The following is a 20,866-nucleotide window of genomic DNA, read 5'->3' as shown; positions in this document are numbered from 1 at the left end:
AATGCACTTATATGTATGTATGTGCTTATATGTGTATATATGTCTGTAAATACATATATACACTTATAAATACATATGTACACACATTTAAACATATATATATATATATATATATATAAATATATGCATAATTAGACATGTAATTGTATGTAGCTCTTTGTTAAAGCCCGTTGCCTGCCTTTTTTTTCTAACACCTGAGATATCTTTGATCCTTATAACTTTTTTGTGCAATTTATTTTTGGAATAATTGTTATTAGATGGTGTTATTATGAGTGTAACTGTACCTTTACATGTCATTTTGAGGTGTTTTGTGCAACTTTTTATTCAAGTGTAACAGTAAACCAAAGTTCTGAGGTTGCGCTAAACCAACGCGCATTAAATTAAATTGTGCTCAAGTGATTGTGTTTACTTTCAACTTGTAATACGCACGCTACTTCCAACGCATGCAAATAGTCGCAATAAATCTGATATCACAATTGTTATCACGCCACTTGTACTCTGGCCTATAATGTCAAATTAGGGACTTCCTTGTGCCTTTTAATTTCCCTTTTTTCCCACCGTTTCCCAATGTTAATGACTTTATAGCAAGGACAGTCTTCCATCCCTGTCATCTATATAAGACCTATTGCTTCCTAATTTATTTTGTTTTCTAGTTAAGCAGTAACCTTTCAAATGAAACCTGATAACATTTTGTTTCTTCCAGAGTATGTCAAAGCATACAGGTCCAGAAACAGAAGTACTCCTGACAAAGACTGGCTGTGCAGGAGTTATCACTTTGAACAGACCAAAGGCTTTAAATGCACTAAACCTTGGCATGATTAAGCAGATTTATCCTCAGTTGAAGGTAAGGTCTTCCATATAGAGAAGCCTTAACAGGCCTTGATTTCTGATTAGTTATTGTTTAGTGGAACATTATTTTATAGGATTTCATTTCTGGCTACTCAAGGGAAATATTATTTCAATGCACTCCCTTAAGGCTTTCATTTATAAGACAGAATGAAATTCTGCTGAGGGAAAAGAGAAGTGGTTCTTAATCTGATGTATTTGTGGACCGGCAATAGTATAAGCACATATTTGTTATGATATTCCCTTGCACAAATGGGGTTGAAATATTAAATCTCCTCTAATTGACCTGCTGCTAGAGGTGTCTGAATAGTAAATGTATCCCTGGTTGTGAATATGACAATTTTTACTTTACAGAGAACATTGAAAGGTCATGCACTGGTTAAAGTTGTAAAGCTCTCAACATTGGTTCTATGGCATATTGCTATGATTTTTACTGCTGGCTTCAAGAGAGAGCTAGCTATTCTCTCTAATCGATGGCAACACTGAAGCAACAAAATGTGTGTTATACCAACCTCTGGAATGCCTATAGAGATCCACTTGCCTATCCTATTATTCTCTCTCTGTTGGATGCTTACCGAGATCTATTTGACTATCATATTACATATATATAAAAAATCTGCCCATCGCTGATCGACTTACCCCCTTTGCGACTCTAGGTTCTCTGCTCTAAGCTTCCAGTCAATGCGAACACGGGGTCACGTTTGCATCGCACTTAACTTGTAATACCAGCGCACATTTTTGTACACTGGTATTACTGGGTGGAGTGCAAATATCGCTCTCACGGAAGCGCAATTTTGAGCTACACTCTTAATCTGGCTCTTAATGGGCACACCATTCGGCTGAATTTACTGACCACTTGGCTAAAATTGAAGCCGATATTAAGCTAAAATTATATAATATTAATCATGTTCAATGTTTGATGGCACAAACTATTGCCATTCAGCTTTACCCAGCTACGTCATAATGCCACCTAGCTGAAAACATTTGTTTGTGGAGAGCTCTGATCTTATTTTACATTTTATCTAATCAGACTTTTTTTCGAAGGAAACAATTGTTCAAAAGAATTTCTGATTGTTTATAATTGTAAAATATTTACATCTCTGTTTTGTTATTGTAAAGAAGTCTCAAATGATATAATAATATATAATAAGGTGTCTTGTGTGACTGGCTGTGGGTGATCCAGGGCATCCAGGATTTTTTTTACCTGCACTTCGACCCAATATACAGAATTCATAAATACTCTATTGCTCCTGAAAAGTATTTCTTTTAAATTTCTCTTTAACTATTTTCTGTTTTTCATTTTTGCACATGTTAGAATGGATTGTCTTATAGAGGGAGTTATTTGAATTTGTTCTGTATGGTTTTGAAGGCAGGCTGTGATGCTGGTATGCTTAACAGTGGAACTCCTATGTGCTTAAAAGAAATTACAAGAATTTTCAGCAGTTTAGCAAAAAATCAACATATTAGTTGAGTGCACGCTTGCTTTGACTGCATTAACATCATGTTTGCTTCAGTTATCAACAGCCACTTGCCTTATTTGAAGAAGTGAGTTCTGACTTCTTCCAGTAGCTAGTCACGGTCATTGTGTTAGCAAAACTATGATTGTGTTGTAGATTCGAATCTGATTCCCTCTATTGAGGCACACAAGGACAGATATGTGGAAAGGTTAGGCTTGTGAAATAATAATGAGAGCATATTAAGTATTTTTTTATTGAGGTTATCAAATAACACAATACGAGAAGGCAATATTACACGTTTTGTCAGTAGCAATAATAGGCAGAACATCATAGTTGTCACCTCAGTAAGACAGAATAATTATTAAACCAGTAAATCATGAGAAGTATCATGTTGAATAAGTAATACTAACAGATGTATAATAAGACAAAAACAATATTATATGTCAACAACAATTATGCTTAAGAGAGTAGGAACATCATTTTTGTATATAGGTGGCATATAGAAAACAACAATAGTAATTAAATATGGACAGGGTCGCAACATCCTAGAGGTCTGCCACTCTGGGGATTGAACTTTGCCCTGTATATATGTGTCTGTGTGTATATATATATATATATATATATATATATATATACATACACACACATATATACAGGGCAAAGTTCAATCACTTCTCACAGTAATGAAAAATGTGATGATGTGCTTTCATTGTCGTATTATTCATCACCATGACAAGTGATTGAACTGTGTCCTGTATGTATATATGTGTGTGTGTGTATGTATATATATATATATATATATATATTATGCACTTTTAATTTGTTTGACAGTATTACATTTCAACAGCGCATGCGCGCATTTCGTAGAGGCAGCAAGATCCAACATAACTTCCTTGTCAGAATCTGCTCCCCCTGAGTGCGCATGTTGCTGATTGACATAATCGCATTCCACACATTCCTAATTAACATATGTGTAGTGCAATTATGTCATACAGAGCATGCACACTCAGAGGGAGCAGATTCTGACAAAGGAGCAGAATCTGATAGAACACCGGCTGGGGATGGGAGGAACAGGGGCCTCATGTGACACTGCGTGCGAGCTCCCCCCTGGTGGCTGACACTAAACTCATCACTTCCTCCCAGAGTGAGTCCCTCCCAGTCCCAGCATCCTATGCACGCAGCCACGCGGGAAGAATATGAGAGAGGGAAGAAGCAGCCAGCGGCTGAGGGAGTCAGGCAGCAGCTCAGGCAAGCAGTAGCACGGTAGGCTCTTCATAGAGGATGAGCGCCAGAGTGGCAGAGTTACCGCTGTCAGAAAGCATTGAGGGTGGAGCTGGGTGCTGTCAAGTGCCGGTCAATGTGCGTACAGGTTGTGCGAGGGCTGTTTTCTTATGGGTTTTTATTTCATGGTGAGGTGGATACCAGCAGTATACTTTAACTGTTCATTAGTCTGATTCAGAACACGAGTCTTCTCGGCTTTGGGGGGGGGGGCTACTAAATAAATACATACTTTTATTGTGCACCGATATAGGTAACGTGCGCACCAGAATATATGCGTTATGTATAGATAGACACAGGAAGCCAGAAGTTGGGTATAAGTATATGTTGGGTGTAGGAAGTTTACTGCAGCATCGACTGGCTCTTGAAAAGGGGTGGTCTGGTTGGTCTTATTTGTAGTCAGCAGAACATGGACATAGGATAATGGGTCAGGGAAAAAGATGTGACATGAGATGATGCATCAGTGTCAGCACTTGACAGGGGTGGGATATAAGATAATGTTTCATGGTGAGAAATGGAGAGGGTTGCATATGGTATATATCGGGTATAGTCATGGAGGGTGATGCAACATGAGATAACATGTCAGGGTTAGTTATTCCAGGAGAAGAAAGCTATATGGAATGATGTCTAGTGTAGTGATCATAAGTGCTAACTTATCTTCAGTAAGTCCTCTCTAATGGTGACATATTTATGTATTCTACTATGTGTGTTTTATGCAGTAAATGACACACATCACTGCTCAGATGCCTTGATGAGTGTGTATTAAATATTCTGTGATTTTACACAATGCCTTTAAAAACATGTTCTTGTTTATGGTGTATAAATATATATTTCCAATGTTTGTGTGTGTGGTTAGTTGTATGTCTTTATGATTAACACTTCTTGCAAGTAAACATATTTATTCCACTGTAAATTTGATATACTCGTTAAGCATGTCTGTTTGTTATAGTTTCATTGAGAGGTATTGCTATTTCTGAAAACTGTTGTATGTCTTTGCCTTTGTAAAATATATGTATTATAAGTTATCCTAACTAAACTGATGTGCAATGGTGAGAAAACTGTGGGGAATAGACAGATATATTTTATGAATACAGTAGATGCTAATTTTGCTGAGATTTTTTGCAAGCAAGTGAGCAATTGCATGTATGTGTGTGTATTTCTTGTTATTATTGTCCTGTTGACATTGTTCTATAGAAGTAATTGGCTTACAACTTTACCAAGCCATCCTACTATTCAGGGTATATGTTTCCAGTTCAAGTAGAATAATGTAGCCGTTTTTAGTTAAAGCAAAGGTTGTGCTTGGTAGGTTTCTGTAGAGTGGGTTACATTTTGATAAGAAAAATGACAGTTGATATATGAATAGGGGAATAAGCTATTAAATGAATATTATGTCTTTATATTGCCATACACAGTATAAGCAGAATTGAATTAACCCCTTAATGACCACAATATACCCTGTATGTCACTGGTCGTTAAGGGTTTTTTCCGGACATAATAGCACAAGTCTAGCAAGAACACGCTATTAATGCCCTCCCTCCAGAAGGCTTTGTGGAATAGAGCAGTCTCAACGCTGGTGGCAAGACCACGGTATAAAACAATCAAGTCCCAAAAAAAGGCCAGCGACATACAGGGTACGTCGCTGGTCCTTAAGGGGTTAAAGATTTATTTCAACTCCAAATTTGGTAATATTCATTCACCCACATCCAACCCAGTGACATTATGGCTCAATGTACAGTGCTGAAAAGTTTGTAGTCTATTTTGTTAACCAAAGTGATGAGACAGTTTGGCTTCTTTCTTCTTAGGAGTGCTTGTCCAACTGTATGTGTCTGTATGTCCAGTTGTATGTGTCTCTATGTCCAGCTGTGTGTGTCTGTATGTCTGTCTTTATGTCCAGCTGTGTGTGTCTGTATGTCTGTCTTTATGTCCAGCTGTGTGTGTCTGTATGTCTGTCTTTATGTCCAGCTGTGTGTGTCTGTATGTCTGTCTTTATGTCCAGCTGTGTGTGTGTCTGTATGTCTGTCTTTATGTCCAGCTGTGTGTGTCTGTATGTCTGTCTTTATGTCCAGCTGTGTGTGTCTGTATGTCTGTCTTTATGTCCAGCTGTGTGTGTCTGTATGTCTGTCTTTATGTCCAGCTGTGTGTGTCTGTATGTCTGTCTTTATGTCCAGCTGTGTGTGTCTGTATGTCTGTCTTTATGTTCAGTTGTATGTGTATGTATGTCTGTCTTTATGTCCAGCTGTATATGTCTGTATGTCCAGCTGTATGTGTCTATGTCTGTCTTTATGTCCAGCTGTATGTGTCTGTATGTCCAGCTATATGCCTGTCTATGGACTAGATTACAAGTGGTGTACTAAATTCACAACAACATTTCTGTGTTAAATGTTGGGAAAAAAAGATATGTGTCAAATTCACATTTTTTGGGGGGTGGGGGCGGGCCTTCTTAGATTCTTGCACCTGGGCCCTGTGGTTTCTGGTTACGCCTCTGAATATAGAACACGTTATGTCATATGACATAAAGGACTCTTTAGCTGTTCAAATCGGCCACTCTTGGACCCTTTAGTGATAAAGCCCTCTTTTGGGTCACACAATATAAAGATGACTATAGACAACTTAAAGAACACTAACTTGTCAAGTGTTCAAATATATAAAAACAAAACAAAATTGGTATTGAACTAAAAGAACATAGTAATATCAAGAGGAGATATATTATAAGAATATTCATTCTTTTGGCACTTGTACTAGCATAGTCAGAAAGATTTATAGAGTCTAAGGGCCAACCATAGCCAGGCATTTATGATCAAGTATGTTAGTCTAGTTGTATGGAAGAGGGAGATATAACTAAAATCAGACCTCACACTTTATTAATAAAAAACAACAAAAAACAGCGATGAAGAAAAATATTGACTTAAAGTGATGGTAAATTTCAGACTATAAGAATTTTGCAATAAAAAATACATTTGTTTGCAAGTAAAACCTCATAATTATTTTTTTATAGTGTATATATATTTTATAATTAAAGGTTTATTATCCTAATTGGTATTGTCTGTTCCTCTGCCCCCCTTAATTTCCTCTTTTGGCCGGGCTGTAATGTATAGAGCAGTCCCACCCATTCTCAACATAGACTTTCTAAGGTCTTTAAAGGGGCTGGACTTCAAGATTGTCAACTGACACACATGTTGATTGGATGTTCACTGGAATTGTCATTTAAAAAAAAAAAAAGAGTTCATCCATGTGGGCCGGCATAACATTGTAAAAGAAGCATTATTATATGCACTAATTTAACTTTTTCACAGATGGATTAAAAACAAAAAAGGTACACATATACTTTCTTTCATGTAAGTGGCAAGAGTCCATGAGCTAATGACGTATGGGATATACAATCCTACCAGGAGGGGCAAAGTTTCCCAAACCTCAAAATGCCTATAAATACACCCCTCACCACTCCCACAATTCAATTTTACAAACTTTGCCTCCTATGGAGGTGGTGAAGTAAGTTTGTGCTAAGATTTCTACGTTGATATGCGCTTCTCAGCATTGTTGAAGCCCGATTCCTCTCAGAGTACAGCGAATGTCAGAGGGGCGTGAAGGTAGTATCACTTATTGAATACAATGATTTCCCTAACAGGGGTCTATTTCATAGGTTCTCTGTTATCGGTCGTAGAGATTCATCTCCTACCTCCCTTTTCAGATCGACGATATACTCTCAATTTACCATTACCTCTACTGATAACTGTTTCAGTACTGGTTTGGCTATCTGCTATATGTGGATGGGTGTCTTTTGGTAAGTATTTTTTTTATTACTTATGACACCTCAGCTATGGTTTGGCACTTTATGCATTTATATAAAGTTCTAAATATATGTATTGTACTTAAATTTGCGATGAGTCAGGTTCATGTATTTCCTTCTGCAGACTGTCAGTTTCATATTTGGGGAATATAAACATTTTTTTAAGAAATTTTTTTCTTACCTGGGGTTTAGTCTTTTTTTCAATTGACTACTTCTTGCAAATTGCGGGCGGTATTAGGCCCGCGGGTGCGTCAAATGCTAAACTTTATTGCGTCATTCTTGTCGCGAGAATTTTTTTGGCGCGAAAAATACGTCTATGACGCAAATTCGTCATTTCCGGCGTCATAGTTGACGCCGAAGCCTTACACACGGTTGCGTCATTAGTGATGCGAGTGTGTCATTTCCGGTTATTATTGGCGCCGAAAAAGTTTTCAGTTACGTTGTGCGTCATACTTGGAGCCAAACATTTTCATTATTGCAATACCCCATTGATGTTTGCCTCTTGCCTTTTTCTTTATCAGAGGGCTATGCTATTTGCATTTTTTCCCATTCCTGAAACTGTCATATAAGGAAATTGATAATTTTGCTTTATATGTTGTATTTTCTTTTACTTTTTTCAAGATGTCTCAATCTGATCCTGCCTCAGAAGTTTCTTCTGGAACATTGCTGCCTGACATCGGTTCTACCAAAGCTAAGTGCATTTGTTGTAAGATTGTGGAAATTATTTCGCCGAATGTCATTTGTAATAGTTGTTAAACTTTTACATGCAGATAGTGTGTCCATCAGTAATAGTACATTGCCAGTTGCAGTTCCTTCAACTTCTAATGTACATGATATACCTCTGAATTTTAAAAAAATTGTTTCTGATTCTATCCAGAAGGCTTTGTCTGCATTTCCACCTTCTAATAAACGTAAAAGGTCTTTTAAAACTTCTCATTCAGTTGATGAAATTTCAAATGACCAACAACATAATAATTTATCCTCTTCTGATGAGGATCTATCTGATACAGAAGATCCTTCCTCAGACATTGACACTGACAAATCTACTTATTTATTTAAAATAGAGTATATGCGTTCTTTATTAAAAGAAGTGTTAATTTGGATATTGAGGTAACCAGTCCTCTTGACGTTCAGTCTAATTAACGTTTAAATGCTGTTTTTAAACCTCCTGTGGTTTCTCCAGGGGTTTTTCCTTTTCCTGAGGTTATTTCTGATATGATTTCTAAGGAATGGAATAAGCCAGGTACTTATTTTATTCCTTCTTCAAGGTTTAAAAAATTGTATCCTTTACCAGCAAATTCTATAGAGTTTTGGGAAAAAATCCCCAAAGTTGATGGGGCTATTTCTACTCTTGCTAAACGTACCACTATTCCTATGGAAGATAGTACTTCCTTTAAGGATCCTTTAAATAGGAAGCTTGAATCTTATCTAAGGAAGGCCTATTTATATTCAGGTCATCTTCTCAGACCTGCAATTTCTTTGGCTGATGTTGCGGCTGCATCAACTTTCTGGTTGGAGAATTTAGCGCAACAAGAATTGGATTCTGACATATCTAGCATTATTCGCTTACTGCAATATGCTAATCATTTTATTTGTGATGCCATTTTTGATATTATCAACATTAATGTTAGATCCATGTCTTTAGCTATATTAGCTAGAAGAGCTTTGTGGCTTAAATCTTGGAATGCTAATATGACATCTAAATCTAGATTACTATCTCTTTCTTTTCAAGGTAACAATTTATTTGGTTCTCAGTTGGATTCTATTATTTCAACTGTCACTGGGGGAAAGGAAGTTTTTCTGCCTCAGGATAAAAAACCTAAGGGTAAATCTAAGGCTTCTAACCGTTTTTGTTCCTTTCGTCAAAATAAGGAACAAAAACTTAATCCTTCCCCCAAGGAATCTGTTTCCAATTGGTAGCCTTCCTCAAATTGGAATAAATCCAAAGTCAGCCCCTAAGTCCGCATGAAGGTGGATTCAGAGCATTGTCTCTCAAGGGTATCGAATGGTATTCAGAGTAAGACCTCCTGTGAAGATTTTTTCTCTCTCATATCCCAGCAAATCCAGTAAAAGCTCAGGCTTTCCTGAAGTGTGTTTCAGACCTGGAGTCTTCAGGGGTAATCATGCCAGTTCCTTTTCAGGAACAAGGTTTGGGGTTTTATTCAAATCTATTCATTGTCCCAAAGAAGGAAAATGTATTCAGACCAGTCCTGGATCTGAAAATTTTGAATCGTTATGTAAGAGTACCAACTTTGAAGATGGTGACTATAAGGACTATTCTGCCTTTTTGTTCAGCGAGGACATTATATGTCCACAATAGACTTGCAGGATGCATACCTTGATATTCCGATTCATCCAGAACATTATCAGTTACTGAGATTCTCTTTTCTAGACAAGCATTACCAATTTGTTGCTCTTCCATTTGGCCTAGGAACAGCTCCAAGAATCTTTTCAAAGGTTCTAGGTGCCCTACTCTCTGTAACCAGAGAACAGGGTATTGCGGTGTTTCCTTATTTGGGCGATATCTTGGTACTAGCTCAGTCTTTACATTCTGCAGAATCTCACACAAATCAACTAGTGTTGTCTCTTCGGAAACATGGTTGGAGGATCAATTTACCAAAAAAGTTTCTTGATTCCTCATACAAGGGTCACCTTTTTAGGCTTTCAGATAGATTCAGTGTCCATGACTCTGTCTCTAACAGACAAGAGACGTTTAAAATTGGTTGCAGCCTGCCGGCACCTTCAGTCTCAGTCATTCCCTTCAGTGGCTATGTGCATGGAAGTTTTAGGTCTCATGACTGCAGCATCGGACGCAATCCCCTTTGCTCATTTTCACATGAGACCTCTACAGCTTTGTATGCTGAACCAATATTGCAGGGATTATACAAAGATATCACAATTAATATCCTTAAATCCCAATGTACGACACTCTCTGACGTGGTGGATAGATCACCATCATTTAGTTCAAGGGGCTTCTTTTGTTCGGCCAACCTGGACTGTGATCACAACAGATATGAGTCTTTCAGGTTTGGGAGCTGTTTTGGGATCTCTAACAGCACAAGGGGTTTGGAAATCTCAAGAGGCGAGATTACCAATAAATATTTTAGAACTCCGTGCAATTCTCAGAGCTCTTCAGTTTTGGCCTTTGTTAAAGAGAGAACCGTTCATTTGTTTTCAGACAGACAATATCACAACAGTGGCATATGTCAATCATCAGGGTGGGACTCACAGTCCTCAAGCTATGAAAGAAGTATCTCGGATACTTGCTTGGGCGGAATCCAGCTCCTGTCTAATCTCTGCTGTGCATATCCCAGGTGTAGACAATTGGGAGGCAGATTATCTCAGCCATCAGACTTTACATCCAGGGGAGTAGTCTCTCCATCAAGATGTGTTTTCTCAGATTTTTCAGATGTGGGGTCTTTCAGAGATAGATCTCATGGCCTCTCATCTAAACAAGAAACTTCCCAGATACCTGTCCAGGTCCAGGAATGTTCAGGCGGAAGCAGTGGATTCGCTGACACTTCCTTGGTGTTATCATCCTGCTTACATTTTCCCGCCTCTAGTTCTCCTTCCAAGAGTGATCTCCAAGATCATCATAGAGCAATCATTTGTGTTGCTGGTGGCTCCAGCATGGCCACACAGGTTTTGGTATGCGAATCTGGTTCGGATGTCCAGTTGCCAGCCTTGGCCACTTCCGTTAAGTTCAGACCTACTGTCTCAAGGTCCGTTTTTCCATCAGGATCTCAAATCATTAAATTTGAAGGTATGGAAATTGAACGCTTAGTACTAAGTCATAGAGGTTTCTCTGACTCAGTGATTAATACTATGTTACAAGCTCGTAAATCTGTCTCTAGAAAGATTTATTATAGAGTTTGGAAGATTTACATTTCGTGGTGTTCTTCTCATAAATTCTCTTGGCATTCTTTTAGTATTCCTAGAATTTTACAGTTTCTTCAGGATGGTTTGGATAAGGGTTTGTCTGCAAGTTCCTTGAAGGGACAAATCTCTGCTTTTTCTGTTTTATTTCACAGAAAGATTGCTATAATTCCTGATATTCACTGTTTTGTACAGGCTTTAGTTAGTATTAAGCCTGTCATTAAATCAATTTCTCCTCCTTGGAGTCTTAATTTGGTTCTGAAGGCTTTACAGGCTCCTCCATTTGAGCCTATACATTCTTTGGACATTAAACTACTTTCTTGGAAAGTGTTGTTCCTTTTGGCTATCTCTTATGCTAGAAGAGTTTCTGAGCTATCTGCTCTTTCTTGTGAGTCTCCTTTTCTGATTTTTCATCAGGATAAGGCAGTTTTGCGGACTTCTTTTCAATTTTTACCTAAGGTTGTGAATTCTAACAACATTAATATAGAAATTGTTGTCTCTTCCTTGTGTCCTAATCCTAAGAAGTCTTTGGAAATATTCTTACATTCTTTGGATGTGGTAAGAGCTTTGAAATATTATGTGGAAGCTACTAAAGATTTCAGGAAGACTTCTAGTTTATTTGTTTTATTTTCTGGTCCTAGGAAAGGTCAGAAGGCTTCTGCTATTTCCTTGGCTTCTTGGTTGAAACTTTTGATTCATCAAGCTTATTTGGAGTCGGGTCAGGCCCCGCCTCAGAGAATTACAGCTCATTCTACTAGATCAGTCTCCACTTCGTGGGCCTTTAAGAATGAAGCTTCAGTTGATCAGATTTGCAAAGCGGCAACTTGGTCCTCTTTGCATACATTTACTAAATTCTACCGTTTTGATGTATTTGCTTCTTCAGAAGCAGTTTTTGGTAGAAAAGTTCTTCAGGCAGCTGTTTCAGTTTGATTCTTCTGCTTTTGATTTAAGTTTTTGTCTTTCATTTATGAGAATAAACTTATTTTTTTGGGTTGTGGATTAATATTTTCAGCGGAAAATGGCTGTTTTTATTTTTATCCCTCCCTCTCTAGTGACTCTTGCGTGGAGTTCCACATCTTGGGTATTGCTATCCCATACGTCACTAGCTCATGGACTCTTGCCAATTACATGAAAGAAAACATAATTTATGTAAGAACTTACCTGATAAATTCATTTCTTTAATATTGGCAAGAGTCCATGAGGCCCACCCTTTTTATGGTGGTTATGCTTTTTTGTATAAAGCACAATTATTTCCAAATTTCTTTTGTTGATGCCTTCTACTCCTTTCTTTATCACCCCACTGCTTGGCTATTAGTTAAACTGAATTGTGGGTGTGGCGTGGGGTGTATTTATAGGCATTTTGAGGTTTGGGAAACTTTGCCCCTCCTGGTAGGATTGTATATCCCATATGTCACTAGCTCATGGACTCTTGCCAATATGAAAGAAATGAATTTATCAGGTAAGTTCTTACGTAAATTATGTTTTTTTAATGGCAAATATTACATTTATGGCATTTGATTATTTAAAGTTTACCATCACTTTAAGGTTGCCTTGTTATCATAAATATACAAGGTAATCGTGGCTTCATTTTGAGCTTATGGTGATCAAAACTATGTAACCAATACTATTAATGAGCCATAAATAACATACAATGATTTTATTCCTTCTTCCTAATATAACAATAAGTGAGACCTACTGGCCTTCATTAGTGATGTATTGAGGAGCAGGGTGATCAATGCAAATAACAAACACACGGCTAGATTTAGAGTTTTGTCTGTAACGACCCGCGTAGCTAACGCTGGGGTTTTTTCTGGCCGCACCTTTAAAATAACTCTGGTATTGAGAGTTCACAGAATGGCTGCGTTAGGCTCCAAAAAAGGAGCGTACAGCATATTTAACGCAACTTCAACTCTCGATACCAGAGTTGCTTACGGACGCGGCCAGCCTCAAAAACGTGCTCGTGCACGATTCCCCCATAGGAAACAATGGGGCTGTTTGAGCTGAAAAAAAAACCTAACACCTGCGTTCAGCTCCTAACGCAGCCCCATTGTTTCCTATGGGGAAACACTTCCTACGTCTGCACCTAACACTCTAACATGTACCCCGAGTCTAAACACCCCTAACCTTACACTTATTAACCCCTAATCTGCCGCCCCCGCTATCGCTGACCCCTGCATATTATTATTAACCCCTAATCTGCCGCTCCGTAAACCGTCGCTACTTACATTATCCCTATGTACCCCTAATCTGCTGCCCCTAACACCGCCGACCCCTATATTATATTTATTAACCCCTAATCTGCCCCCCACAACGTCGCCTCCACCTGTCTACACTTATTAACCCCTAATCTGCCGACCGGACCGCACCGCTATTATTATAAAGTTATTAACCCCTAATCCGCCTCACTAACCCTATAATAAATAGTATTAACCCCTAATCTGCCCTCCCTAACATCGCCGACACCTAACTTCAATTATTAACCCCTAATCTGCCGACTGGAGCTCACCGCTATTCTAATAAATGTATTAACCCCTAAAGCTAAAGCTAACCCTAACACTAACACCCCCCTAAGTTAAATATAATTTACATCTAACAAAATTAATCTAACAAAAATCTATGCTATTTCCCTCCTGTAACAGAGGAAGAAGTCTCTGCACTCCTATCCTCGGCTCATCTCACAACCTGCCCACTTGACCCTATTCCTTCACGACTTATTCCCCTTTTCTCTGCTTCACTAACCCCTACCCTAACTTATCTCTTTAACCAATCCCTCACTGCTGGCACATTTCCTGACACATTCAAGCATGCGACAATCATACCAATCCTAAAAAAGCCCTCGCTTGACCCCTCCACGCCTTCTAACTATCGACCAGTCTCCTTACTTCCCTTTGCTTCAAAATTATTGGAACGACTAGTCTATAATCGGCCAACTCAATTTCTCACAACTAACTCCTTACTTGATCCACTACAATCTGGTTTCCGCCCTAAACACTCAACAGAAACCGCTCTTGCTAAAGTAACAAATGACCTGTTATCAGCCAAAGCAAAAGGCCATTACTCATTACTAATTCTTCTTGACCTGTCCGCAGCTTTTGACACAGTTGACCATCCTCTCCTCCTAAAAATACTACATTCATTTGGCATCCGAGACACAGCCCTCTCCTGGTTTGCATCATATCTTTCAAACCGCTCGTTTTCAGTTTCCTTTAACAACACATCTTGTGATCCTATGCCTCTCTCAGTTGGAGTACCGCAAGGCTCTGTCTTGGGTCCCTTGCTTTTCTCTCTTTATACATCCTGCCTTGGAAAACTTATAGCCTCCTTTGGATTCCAGTACCACCTATATGCTGATGATACCCAAATCTATCTTTCCTCTCCTGATATCTCTCCCTCTTTACTCAACCAGATTTCTGACTGCCTCTCTGCAATTTTCTCTTGGATGTCTTCACACTACCTCCAACTCAATCTGTCCAAAACTGAGCTGCTTCTTATTCCCCCCTCTTCGAGACATCCGACACCTGACATTTCTCTGATGGTTGGAGACTCTATTCTCAACACCTCACCCCAGGTCCGCTGCCTTGGGGTCACACTAGACTCAGAACTCACATTCAACCCACAAATACAAACGCTTACCAAATCCTGCCGGTCACACCTACGCAACATTTCCAGAATTCGTCCCTTCCTTACTCAAAATACTACAAAAATACTTATTCATTCCCTCATCCTGTCACGCATTGATTATTGCAATCTACTCTTAAATGGCCTTCCAAAACACCGCCTCTCCTCCCTCCAATCTATTATGAATGCTTCTGCTAGACTCATCCACCTAAGTCGACGATCTACATCAGCTGCTCCGCTCTGCCAGTCTCTACACTGGCTCCCCATACACTCCAGAATACAGTTTAAAGTATTAACCCTAACTTACAAAGCACTCAACAGTCTAACTCCCAACTATATCTCCTCTCTCATCGTGAAATACTCCCCATCCCGTCCTCTTCGATCAAACTCTGACCTACGTCTCTACACTCCTGTTATCTCTACATCCCACTCCCGCCTCCAAGACTTCGCACGTGCTGCTCCTGTCCTCTGGAACTCTCTACCCCGCTCCATCAGACTGTCTCCAACCTTGTATAGCTTCAGAAGATCCTTGAAAACCCACCTATTCAGAGAGGCTTACCACCTCTCCTCCATCCCGCATCCGGACCAAGCTAATACATGTACATGAACTGCCGGACTCACTGCTGCAAATACAACCGATGTAACAAGCTACCCCAACCTTATGTCTCTGCACCCTAAACCTATAGACTGTGAGCTCTCCGGGGCAGGGCCCTCTTCATCCTGTGCTAGATTTGTTTAGTCTTGTTATGTTTTGTATTGTATCACAGATCTTTGTCATTGTATACCCCCATCATTGTACCCAGCGCTACGGAATTTGGCGGCGCTATACAAATAAATGATAATAATAATAATAATAATAATTAATTAACTCTTATTAAATAAATTATTCCTATTTAAAGCTAAATACTTACCTGTAAAATAAATCCTAATATAGCTACAATATAAATTATAATTATATTATAGCTATTTTAGGATTTATATTTAATTTACAGGCAACTTTGTATTTATTTTAACCAGGTACAATAGCTATTAAATAGTTAAGAACTATTTAATAGCTAAAATAGTTAAAATAATTACAAATTTACCTGTAAAATAAATCCTAACCTAAGTTACAATTAAACCTAACACTACACTATCAATAAATTAATTAAATAAAATACCTATAATTATCTACAATTAAACCTAACACTACACTATCAATAAATAAATTAAATACAATTCCTACAAATAAATACAATGAAATAAACTAACTAAAGTACAAAAAATAAAAAAGAGCTAAGTTACAAAAAATAAAAAAATATTTACAAACATTAGAAATATATTACAACAATTTTAAACTAATTACACCTACTCTAAGCCCCCTAATAAAATAACAAAGCCCCCCAAAATAAAAAAATGCCCTACCCTATTCTAAATTACTAAAGTTCAAAGCTCTTTTACTTACCAGCCCTGAACAGGGCCCTTTGCGGGGCATGCCCCAAAAAGTTCAGCTCTTTTGCCTGTAAAAAAACACATACAATACCCCCCCCAACATTACAACCCACCACCCACATACCCCTAATCTAACCCAAACCCCCCTTAAATAAACCTAACACTAAGCCCCTGAAGATCTCCCTACCTTGAGTCGTCTTCACCCAGCCGAGCCAAATTCTTCATCCAAGCGGAGCAAGAAGAGGTCCTCCATCCGGTAGAAGTCTTCATCCAAGCGGGGCAGAAGAGGTCTTCCATCCGATTGAAGTCTTCATCCAAGAGGCATCTTCTATCGTCATCCATCCGGAGCGGAGCGGCAGCATCCTGAAGACCTCCGACGCGGAACATCCATCCTGGCCGATGACTGAACGACGAATGACGGTTCCTTTAAATGACGTCATCCAAGATGGCGTCCCTCAAATTCAGATTGGCTGATAGGATTCTATCAGCCAATCGGAATTAAGGTAGGAATATTCTGATTGGCTGATGGAATCAGCCAATCAGAATCAAGATCAGCCAATAGAATGCGAGCTCAATCTGATTGGCTGTTTAGGGGTACATAGGTAGTTTATGGGTGTTAGTGTACTTTAGAGCACAGTAGTTAAGAGCTTTATGAACCGGCGTTAGCCCAGAAAGCTCTTAACTCCTGGCTTTTTTCTGCGGCTGGAGTTTTGTCGTTAGAATTCTAACGCTCACTTCAGACACGACTCTAAATACCGGAGTTAGAAAGATCCCATTGAAAAGATAGGATACGCAATTGACGTAAGGGGATCTGCGGTATGGAAAAGTCGCGGCTGAAAAGTGAGCGTTAGACCCTTTTTTGAGTGACTCCAAATACCGGCGGTAGCCTAAAACCAGCGTTAGGAGCCTCTAACGCTGGTTTTCACGGCTACCGCCAAACTCCAAATCTAGGCCACAGTAAATACCATAAATATTGAGTATAACTATATGCACCATAATATACAGATGAAACAGGCTCTCGTATAGTATGTTGACTTGAGGATGTGAAACAATGATCATCATGCACTTTATGGCCACCAAATGCAGATGACCCATTGCAAAATCTGTCTGCATGGTGTAGTAAAAATGTATTCTAGGTGGGGACACAAGGTTATACAATGCTCTTAAAATAGTAATTGTTAAAACATTCTCTAGCCATTGTTGAATAGGTTTAACCTACTCCACATTAATCACATCCAAATATGATAGTCGTCCCACACTGGTCTTCAGCAAGTAGGGATAGAATTAGTGTTCAAATTCTGCAAAGCAGAGTTTAGAAAGAGTGATCTAGACTCTTCAGAATAAAGCAGCACCTCTCTTGTGTCCTATCTGTGCATAAAGGGCCAGCTGTCCAGATCAGCTGTGCATTTTCTGCTGCTTCCCTCAAAGTGTCCTTAGAAACAGGGCTCTCAAAGAACCACTGCTATCCCAGCATCATTTGCCTTTTGGTTGAGATTTAGATTCATTATCTCAATCTGCAACTCGGGACTTGCAGAGGTAAATATACCTCATTGGGATTTCTGCTTCATCACACTTGTGGACTGCTAGGGTGGGGCCATTTATAAACTGCAGTCCATACGAAAATTAGTTCAAGTTAGTTCCTCTGTGCTAAGCTCACCAACATCTACATGGTCAATTCATTTCTTTGGGCCTGAAGATCAAAAATTCTCCAGGTTGGAGAGAAATTATAGTGGAGACTTCACAGACTGAAGTTATTAAATTCTGTAAGAAAAAGGGTGAAACCTGGAAGTCCTAGAGTGATGTGAACTGAGTCCCATAAAAATTAATGGAGCTGTCTAGGATAGAGAATCTCACATGGTGTAATGATTAATTCTTCCCCTAAAGTAGAGAGAAATAAATGAATGTAAGGACCTCAACTGCAGGTTAAGTATATGTGTATGATGGGAGATGGAGAGCACTACCTAGATAAGTGGAATAGGAAAATCATAATTGTAGTGCTTCTTCAATCCCCTTTCAGATAATATGCGGTAATGCTGTTTTAACATCTGAGATGGGAGAATATTACTTCTTTGAACAGGGTTTAAACAGCTTAACCGGTAAGTGAGTAAGAGGTTAGAATAAAAAATTAGAACAATGAAACCCTATAGGACTTGATTGTAAACTAAGTTTGACTATCTGTATCCTAAGTGTTTAAATACAAAAATAGGAGAGAACACTCTGAGGATAATGCAAGTTGATACTTAGGTTATAGTATAATGATATTATATGATATCTTATTTCCAGTTACTATCATTAATAGGAGATCCGGAATGTTTCCCAAGTAATGTTATTGTTAGGTCGCTTACCGGTAAGGACGATATTGGTATCAAGGATGAAGTCCGGTAGCAAGTTGACAGTTTCTCTGAAGCGAGTTGCGGCTAATAGCAATGCAGTGAGCCGTTGTCGAGTGCACTTCCGGTGGCGTGTGACGTCACACGATAGGTGCTGGGAGCGGTAGTTTCTGAGAAGTTCTGAGTCGAAAACGCTTGAAGCTTGAGTGCAGCTGCTGAGAGTAGGCGGCACAAATACCAAGCATTTAGGGAATGGTGAGTTCATCATTTATAGGAAAGGAAAAAGAGGAGTGTCGATTTAGGTGCAAGGGCAGAGGGAACAAACGACACTAAAGAACAAGGCCAGACAGAAAAATATGACAGGATCCCCCGCCAAATGATCAACTCCGGGGATCAGGACCAGGGCGGTCTGGATGGCGGCTATGAAACTGGGCAAGGAGACGGGGAGCTGAGAGGTTAGCAGCTGGTTCCCAAGAATCTTCAGAGTCGGGGTAACCCTTCCAATGTATCAAATATTGCAAAGATCCTCTTAGGACACGGGAGTCAAGGATACTGTGGACCTCATATTCATCTGGAGGTAGAGGTAACGAAGGTAGATGAAGGTCTCGCACCGAATGTTGACGGAGAGTGCGATAGGGTTTGAGGAGGGAAACATGGAAAGTAGGATGAGTCCTCATATGAGGTGGTAATGTTAGGGTCACAGCATTTGCATTAACTATTCTTGCAATGGGGAATGGTCCTATGTAAGTAGAGGAAAGTTTCTTGGAGGGAAATGGCAGACGAAGATTACGAGTAGAAAGCCAAACGTATTCCCCCAGTTGATATTCCGGGGATGGTGAATGTTTCTTATCATAGTGATGTTTATATCTCTCCTTGGCGAGTTTTATATTTTCAGTTGTTAAGGAAAAAGCATCCGAAATAGTGTTTACCAGTTCATTCACAACAGGACAGGTATTTTGGCTAGAGTTCTGCCAATGAAACGTGGGATGGAATCCGTAGTTGATGAAGAACGGTGAAGCTTTGGTGGAACTGTGGTACGTGTTGTTAAAAGCGAACTCAGCAGATGGTAGCAGGTCGACCCAGTTGTCCTGTCGGGCTGATATGAAACAGCGAAGGTATTGCTCAATCCATAGTCCTTTCTGTTTGACCATTAGTCTGTGGATGAAATGAAGTGCTGAGGCGGCTGGTGATACGTAGGGTGCGGCATAATTCTCTCCACAGCCTGCTGGTGAACTGGGCTCCTCTATCAGAGGTTATGGTAGTAGGAAGTCCATGTAACTTAAAGACATGAGAGAGGAGTAAGGTGACTGTTTCAAGTGTAGTAGGTAGTTTATGAAAGGGTATAAAATGAGCCATCTTACTGAATAGATCTACAACTACTAGGATAGTGTTCTGTTTCCTAGAAGTTGGTAGATCGACAATGAAATCGAGGGCAATCTCGGACCAAGGACGTTCCGGAGTGGGTAAGGGTATCAATTTCCCTGTAGGCGAGGTCCTTGAGAATTTTGAGACAGCACAAACCTTACAAGATTTCAAAAAAAGAGCTGTATCTGACAAGAGATTAGGCCACCAGAAAAACCGAGTAAGTAGTTCTTGAGTCTTGTTGATGCCAGGATGTCCAACTAGTAGTGAATCATGAAGTGTGCTTAAGACTTGTTCCCTAAGGACAGGGGGTACGTAGAGCTTGTCATGATGAAAGTATAACCCATCGGGATATTGGTTTAAGGCAGATTTGGGTAGGGTGGCATCTTTCAATTGTTCATTTTTGAAAAGCTTTACATGTGTTATGGAGAGTCCTATAAAACGTTCCAGAGGATTAAGAGAGGATTCTTCAGGATGTACATGTGGTTGAGGAAATTGGCGAGAAAGAGCATCAGCCTTTTTGTTCTTAGAAGCAGGTCTAAAGGTGATGAGATAGTTAAAACGGGCAAGGAATAAATTCCAACGCACCTGTCTTGAAGAAAGGGTCCGATTGCTTTTGAGGTACTCCAAATTTTTGTGGTCAGTATATATCAAGATTGGTATTTCAGTACCCTCGAGTAGGTGCCTCCAGTGTTCCAAAGATGCCTTAATTGCCAAAAGCTCCTTATCCCCTATGGGGTAGTTTAATTCAGGAGGGGTCATAACCCTGGAATAGAAAGCTACTGGATGTAGGGGTTCTGTGCTAGTTTGTCTTTGGGACAATATAGCCCCTAGTGCATAATTGGAGGCATCTACCTCAAGAATGAATTGGAGTTTAGGAT

The 20,866-nt window shown here is 39.3% G+C and overlaps 1 protein-coding gene across 1 annotated transcript in view; it reads left to right on the top strand.

Annotated features, from left to right (window-relative positions):
- The window catches only part of HIBCH (3-hydroxyisobutyryl-CoA hydrolase), a gene marked incomplete in the record, with an annotated part of 371,527 nt that overhangs the window by 9,526 nt on the left and 341,135 nt on the right, over window positions 1–20,866 (top strand). The window contains 1 exon segment of the mRNA XM_053698615.1: window positions 704–844. Within this exon segment, the coding sequence (XP_053554590.1) occupies window positions 704–844 (141 nt within the window).

The sequence above is a fragment of the Bombina bombina genome, chromosome 1 (assembly GCF_027579735.1).
Source record: "Bombina bombina isolate aBomBom1 chromosome 1, aBomBom1.pri, whole genome shotgun sequence".
NCBI classification, from domain to species: Eukaryota; Metazoa; Chordata; class Amphibia; order Anura; family Bombinatoridae; genus Bombina; species Bombina bombina.
The sequence above is the reverse complement of the archived record's forward strand: the minus strand, read 5'-3'. Positions and strand labels throughout refer to the sequence as shown.